Genomic DNA, 7493 nt, shown 5'->3' with positions numbered 1-7493 from the left:
ACTGCACCTAAATATTATTTTTGTTTGGTAATTGAAATTAAAATTTTAGTTCTTTTGTATTTTAAAATAAGGTAAAATTAAAATACGGTAATGAGTAGGTGCCCGGCTTCTAAGTGATGATGAGAAGTACATTACAGCTGTTGTTTGGTTTGGATTTTGATAATGGATTAAAATTAAACTCGGAAGGATTATTCGATCCTATGAGTGGCACTTTGGCCAAACGTGGCCTTTATTTAAATTATTATATGTTCAAAATCAAACCCTTTTAACTTATCACATTTTTCTATTCCACTTCAACTCGCAGCAGCGGCAGTAGAGCAGTATCAGAACATCATCATCTTCTCGCTACGCTTTGCTTTTCTCTCCCAGAAGAGGGGAAACCAAAAAAAAAAAAAAGCATGGAAGCGCACTTAGCTTCCAAATGGTGTTTGCTGTGCATGGTGTTGTTGATTTGTGGAGCTCAGTTGGCCCAATGCAGTGTGGCTTATGACAGGAAGGCCATTATCATCAATGGCCAGAAGAGAATTCTCTTCTCCGGCTCCATTCATTACCCGAGAAGCACCCCTCAGGTTCCCTAGCTTTCTCGCACTTTCGGGGAAAATATAGTTTTCTTGTGAAATTTTCTTACAAAATTGATCTTGGGTACAATGCAGATGTGGGAGGGGCTTATACAGAAGGCCAAAGATGGAGGTTTGGATGTTATAGACACATATGTGTTTTGGAACCTTCACGAGCCTTCTCCTGGCAATGTATTTTACTTTTCTCTTCACTTAGTTCATTTTTCCTTCAATCTTTTTCTGTACGTTTTATTGAAGAAACAGGTTTTGTTTGTGGGTTTTAGTATAACTTTGAGGGAAGATATGATTTGGTTCGGTTCATAAAGACGATCCAGAAAGCGGGGCTGTACGTGCATCTTCGCATTGGGCCTTACATTTGTGCAGAATGGAATTTTGGGTAGCTGTTGTTCTTGCCTCGTGTTCAGCTTTAAAATAATTTCTTCAGCAGATGTCTAATTTTGCCTTGCTTTTGTCTTCTTAGGGGTTTTCCTGTTTGGTTGAAGTATGTTCCAGGCATCAGCTTCAGAACAGATAATGAACCTTTCAAAGTCTCTCTCCCTCTCTAGCAAAAAAATTACAGACGTTAATTAGCAATATTTTTTTTCCCGATTTTATAGTTGCCATATATTTTACTTTGTGGTGTAGATGGCAATGCAAAGGTTCACCCAAAAAATTGTACAAATGATGAAGGATGAGAAGTTATTTCAAGCCGAAGGCGGGCCTATCATCCTTTCCCAGGTATTTTGGTGTAGATGGTTTTATTCACCTCCATCTTATAAAACTTTTTCATATGTAGATGATGATGGAACTTCATCTTATTATTCCCTCACTAAAGGGCAGGGATGTAAATGGGGCCTCAATTAACCTCATTCACGTACTTGTTTTAATAAATTTTCAAAAAAGCCTTATGCCTATATCCTCATATTGGGTTAATTGGGACCCACCAGGGATCAATTACATCCCTAATGGAGGGTTGGGCCAAGAAAGACACTGGCATATAATTTTGCCCCATTATTATTTTGCACTGATTTGTATTGTCAACATGATTTTTAGAAGTTAATTAAAATTATAAATGTTATGCCACCAACCCTAACTTGGTTAGGATAAGGTGTAAGTTGATGATGATGATACACTTTGCTATAATAATGTTAGCTTTCCATAAAATGTATGAAAAGGATGGACAGGTTTTTGTTCTGATCGTTGTACAAGGAAGAAAGATATGAAAAGAATGGGAAACACACACACACATAATGAAATAAAGGGAAATTAAGGCATATACATTTGCATTAAATGTTGAAAACATTCCAAATATTATATCTTGCAGATTGAGAATGAGTATGGATCTGTGACCAAGGCATTTGGTAGTGCTGGCCATGCATACATGACCTGGGCAGCGAAAATGGCTGTTGAATTTGGTACAGGGGTCCCATGGGTTATGTGCAAGCAAGATGATGCTCCCGATCCAATAGTAAGCAATCTCAAATAATTTGTCTGTAATCTTTGGCTTACCTCCAATTATGCATCTATCTGAGTTTGGTTTAAGCTATGTTTTTTGCCTCTTGTTTTCCTTTTTAATGCCCGTGAGTTCTTTAAACAGTTTTTGGTCATTTTGGATTTTTCCGTAAATTATTCTGACATTGACTACATTTCTGCACTGGCAAACATGTGATTTGAGACTGTTAAACCTTGTACAGATAAACACGTGCAATGGTTTTTATTGCGATTACTTCTCCCCAAACAAACCTTACAAACCCACAATGTGGACTGAGGCTTGGAGTGGCTGGTAAGTTTGCAAGCTGCCAGCTTTGTGGAAATCCTGCTGCTTTAATGCATATTTACTTGTTCTCCTTGACTTTAAAGGTTTACAGAATTTGGTGGCACCATTCACCAGCGACCAGTTGAAGACTTAGCTTTTGCAGTTGCCCGCTTCATTCAAAAGGGAGGCTCATTTGTGAATTATTACATGGTTAGCAATTTTAAAAGAATTACTACTATTCTGGGTGGTACTTCATGAAAGTTAGTTATGAAATTGTTCCACCAAAATCTCATGGTCATGATTATACTTAGCACAAAAAAAAAAAAAAAAAATCATGGTTATTACATTAAGAACAGAAAAGACTATGTATATATATTTTATTTTTTCGTTGTAAAGTATTATGCAGTTATCAAATTGGTTTATGAGAAACAAAGTCAAGAAAACTGGCGACTGAAGCTTGGGTTCATTACAGTTTGGAGTTACAATTGGCAATTTGAGATCACCAAATTGTGTTTTAATCAAGTAGGACTTGGTAGATAATTGCTATTCTGGGAAGTTACATTCAAGTAATTTGAGGCTGTCGGGAAGATGATGATATGCGTTATACCATAGTTGTTAGTATCATACAGTAGCTGATACATATTGTATGATATGATATGCCTCCTCAGCAATATGAATTGAAGGATGTATCATATTTTGCTTTGTATTGCAACATGTATTCTGTGTATCATAAGATATGATACGATACAATATGATTTGTATATTGCACGATTCGGGTGACACAAAAAAATGATTTTGAATACAATGAGTCACATGGGAATCTAAATAGCATAACAGATTCCAGAGTAATTTATTTCCAGCTACTGAATTAAAAATATACATCAATATTTGATTAAAAAGAAAGCTTAATATTCATACAATTATACAAAGACTGTTCATATGTCTCTTGACAATTATTCATTATTGTTCTCCAAAAGTCCCTACTTCTGGTCTCTGTTCTTATTGTTCAATTCTGGTTGCTGCCAGGGATTCTCTGCCCTGCCTATGAATGTTCTTCCGACTTTTTCCGCTCTTTCCTATACATGCTTTTACGACTCATTTAAGACTTATGGTTAATTTTGGATTTCTGGTAGCTTATTTTACTGCCATGCATGAGACGATATTGTTAAACTTGGGTTAAAATTATTGTTTTGAGTATTTCTATAGATACAAACATCTTTTATATCGTATCTTTTAAGCTATTTATGAAATTGTTACTGTATTGTACAATACAATACAATTCACAATACTAAAATTAGGTCTCTTTCTATTCGAAATATGTATCTCAATGTGACAACTATGCATTATACCAATTTTAGAAGCTTAGTTTAACAATTGCTCTAATGATCTTATTCTTCTGACAGTATCAAGGAGGGACCAATTTTGGAAGAACAGCAGGAGGCCCTTTCATCACTACCAGCTATGACTATGATGCTCCCATTGATGAATATGGTGGGAAAAGTAGTTAACACCCAAAAATAAAAATATCCAGCTTAGTAATTTGACTTGGTTTTTCCCTTTTCCTTTCTTTATTTGAAACTGCAGTCTGCAGCCAATTTTTTTTAATAATGCTGTATGGATAGGTTTGATTAGGCAACCTAAGTACGGTCATCTGAAGGAGCTACATAGAGCTGTTAAGCTATGTGAGCAAGCTTTAGTTTCTGCTGATCCTACCATTACTTCATTGGGAAATTATGAAAAGGTTTGTAACCTTCTTCAAAATCAAAATATCCTTCAAATTCCTGTATTCTATGTTGCATGAATAACCCCAAAATTTTCTACTGGCATCTTGCAAATGAGGCACTGAAATTTACTCTATCTTTTAACGTCTTTTGGTGGGGGAAGGGGCAGAGGAGATGAGAGACGAGCCATTAGTATGGTTAAAAGAGGGAAGCAGCTTGAAGGAATTCTAGGTTTTGGTGTTTTGACAAGCTTTGAGCAATCTGCTAGAAATAATTTTGATGGGCTATTAAGACATTATTTCTTGAAGTTGCTTACAGCTTTCCTTTCTTTCCCTTTTCCCCCTATTTCTGATTTATTGGTGCCTGATGTTGCCTTTTCTGTTCTTCATGGGACAATATTGGCTAAGAATATAACATTTTGTAGGCACATGTATTCTCTTCTAAGTCAGGATGTGCAGCTTTTCTTTCGAACTACCATACAGAGTCATCTTCGAGGGTGACATTTAATAACAGGCATTATGACCTCCCACCTTGGTCCATCAGCATTCTTCCTGATTGCAGAAATGTCGTCTACAACACTGCAAAGGTAATTTTGATGAGACATTGAAATTGCTAAGGATGGAATTAATTACTATGATAACAGTTTCTTTAGTCTTTCCCAGGTAGTCACTTTTGTAGGATCTTTCATGTTATATTATGCCATATGAATTTGCCTTTGTTGCCACCCTAATCAACATCCCACATTGATTACATCAAATACTTTATCCTTTTCTAGATATAACATATAGCCAAAAAGTTTAGAGGCTTACTGAAATAATTCAAAAATATTGCTAGAAGCATCTTTTATATGTAATTTTCATCATATACCAGGATTTTGTGTGTGAACTATGAAGTGGGATGACATAATTCTTACCATCTCTCTTGCAGGTTGGATATCAAACATCTGATGTGAAAATGTTGCCAACTAATGCTGAGCTTGTTTCATGGGCAACATTTGGTGAAGACATATCCTCGGCTGAGGATGACTCAAAGATCACAGTTTCTGGTCTCCTGGAGCAATTAAATGTTACTAGAGATACCAGCGACTACCTCTGGTACATGACAAGGTGTGCCAGAATTCTTCAATTGTATTCAGCAGATTTTTTGTGCATATCTGTTTTGGGTTTTTTTGTCATGTTTTTCTGACTAAATGAACTTTCCAGTGTTAAAATAAACCCGTCTGAACTGCGTAGAGGCCAACGTCCCACTCTCACTGTGCAGTCAGCAGGTGATGCCTTGCATGTATTCATAAATGGACGCCTATCAGGTAATTTGCTGAATTATTTGTTCTTAGAACTTATGCTACTCAACCATGCCCAGCTAGTATCTGATTAGTTCAACAAGTGACAGATACCTGCTGAAAATTTACTAAAAAGCTCATTTGATTTGATTAAACTTCAATTATAGGCTCTGCCTTTGGAACTCGGAAGGACAGAAAGTTTACTTTCACAGGAAATGTCGACCTGCACGCTGGAATGAACAGGATTTCTCTACTCAGTGTAGCTGTTGGATTGCCGGTCAGTTCATGAACATTCTTTTCCTTGGCGTTGACACATTATCTAACTGAAACGATCTATTGTACCCTAGCATGGTAGAATAGAAAATTCACACAGATTGCATAGTAACTTTCTACATCCAAATTACAAGAACTGGAACTACTAAAAGATTATAATTCATTAATGAAGTTGTATGAAGTAAACATTATCTTTTCACTTACATTGTTTTAATAAATTGAGCTCTCAGGAATGTGTTTTACCCTCTGCCATCTTATTCTGATGAAAAACTTCTTGCTGATTTATGTTTCTTTGCCAAGTTTGACCTTACTTGACGTTTGTTACTATTGAAGAACAATGGATTTCGCTTTGAAACACGGAAGACCGGAGTCCTGGGACCAGTTCTTCTGAATGGTCTAGACAGCGGGAGGAAGGACTTATCCTGGAAGAACTGGTCATACAAGGTCCGTGAATCTTCACTTTGGTATATTTTAATGAGGCTTTGTTTTTGGCCTCATGAGCTCTTTTGGTACACAGGTTGGGCTCAAAGGAGAGGCAATGAATCTAGCGTCGCCAAATGGAATTTCAGCTTCTGATTGGGTGAAAGAGTCCACGGTTGCACAAAAGAACCAGTCTCTTACATGGTACAAGGTAAAGGAACAAAGGAAACCTTCTTTTAGTTTGTGTCTAGTAATCATTCAAATACTATCTACCGGCCCATGTCAGTTTCTCTGTTGTTTTTGTGTTAAAAGGTTGGTACTGTATGTTGGTTAGAAATCTCAATTGACCAGCTACTTCAGCAGTCAGATTATAATTATTATTTTTATTATTGCTCAGTGACAGCAGTCAGATTCTGGATGGTCCATCTTTTGCTAGTTGCACTCAGGAATTGTCTAAACAAAAAAAATGTGGACTTAAATAGACATTCATTGGTGAGCTATTTTGGAACTATTGTTCCTGCAGGCCAGTTTAGTGATTTCATTGACCCAATTTTAGGTTCCCTAAATAAGGGCAGTTGAACCATAGAGTACCAGACCTTTGGCATTTAGGATGCACTTGCGAGTTCAATGACAAATGAGTAAAGGATTGTTTGGCAATGGTTTAAGGAGAAAGAAAAATAATAGATTATTAGTAATGATGTCATCAAATTGAATAAACAGGGTACTCAATGCATACTAAAAATGAAAAAAATAAGAATACCTGAAGAATAACTGTGATATTGTTGTTTACTAATTGGCATCGACTAACTGTTTTGCAGGCTTATTTCAATGCACCGGGTGGAGATGACCCATTGGCCCTGGACATGGCTAGCATGGGAAAGGGTCAGGTTTGGATCAACGGCCATAGCATTGGAAGATATTGGACTGTCTATGCTAATGGTGATTGCACCAAGTGTAGTTATTCAGGGACATTTCGACCTAAAAAGTGCCAAGTCGGTTGTGGTCAGCCAACTCAAAGATGGTATGAACTTTCTACAAAATGAATGAACGAAATGCAGCAACAGAGATCATAGCTTGCTAAATATATCTACTTCGGTTGTTTCAGGTACCACATTCCTCGCTCGTGGTTGAAGCCGACCCAAAATCAACTGATTGTATTTGAAGAACTTGGTGGAGATGCATCCAGGATTACTGTTGTGAAGAGATTAGCAGTAACCAATGTAAAAAGACGAAAAGATGCCACAAAATATTGAGCAGGTCTGAATCTTGGGCTTTGTATGTTCACCACTTGGGGCATTAGGCTGCAGCTTTGGGAGGAATTTAGGTCCTATTCCTATGCTTTTTTTTTTGGGTCTATTCCTGTGCTTTTTTTTCACTAAGCCAAAGTTCAAGATGAATAAGCACTTTGATGATATGTTTTAGTTTTAGTAAATATGGGAAATCAAAATCAAATTCCGTGCAATTTTCATTCAAACTTTCACAGGGAA

The 7493-nt window shown here is 36.7% G+C and overlaps 1 protein-coding gene across 1 annotated transcript; it reads left to right on the top strand.

Annotated features, from left to right (window-relative positions):
* Nucleotides 1–269: 269 nt before the first annotated feature.
* Nucleotides 270–7493, top strand: LOC127802723 (beta-galactosidase 3-like). The gene is made up of 18 exons (XM_052338709.1): nt 270–569; nt 654–749; nt 842–954; nt 1039–1105; nt 1203–1295; nt 1882–2025; nt 2252–2340; nt 2418–2523; nt 3717–3804; nt 3936–4054; nt 4459–4620; nt 4962–5140; nt 5237–5340; nt 5481–5590; nt 5920–6030; nt 6104–6217; nt 6825–7027; nt 7112–7493. The coding sequence occupies exons 1-18, from the start codon at nt 399–401 to the stop codon at nt 7257–7259; spliced, it is 2217 nt and encodes a 738-aa protein (XP_052194669.1). The 5' UTR covers nt 270–398; the 3' UTR covers nt 7260–7493.

Source organism: Diospyros lotus, chromosome 5 (genome assembly GCF_014633365.1).
Source record: "Diospyros lotus cultivar Yz01 chromosome 5, ASM1463336v1, whole genome shotgun sequence".
NCBI classification, from domain to species: Eukaryota; Viridiplantae; Streptophyta; class Magnoliopsida; order Ericales; family Ebenaceae; genus Diospyros; species Diospyros lotus.
The sequence above is the reverse complement of the archived record's forward strand: the minus strand, read 5'-3'. Positions and strand labels throughout refer to the sequence as shown.

What these genes read in the sequence shown, in the direction of transcription:
- LOC127802723 (XM_052338709.1), top strand. Translation starts at nt 399, where the DNA reads ATGGAAGCGCACTTAGCTTCCAAATGGTGTTTGCTGTGCATGGTGTTG. An exon ending in CATTGGGAAATTATGAAAAG is followed by an intron (nt 4,055 to 4,458) that starts GTTTGTAACCTT and finishes AACATTTTGTAG; the next exon opens with GCACATGTATTCTCTTCTAA. An exon ending in GGAAGAACTGGTCATACAAG is followed by an intron (nt 6,031 to 6,103) that starts GTCCGTGAATCT and finishes TTTGGTACACAG; the next exon opens with GTTGGGCTCAAAGGAGAGGC.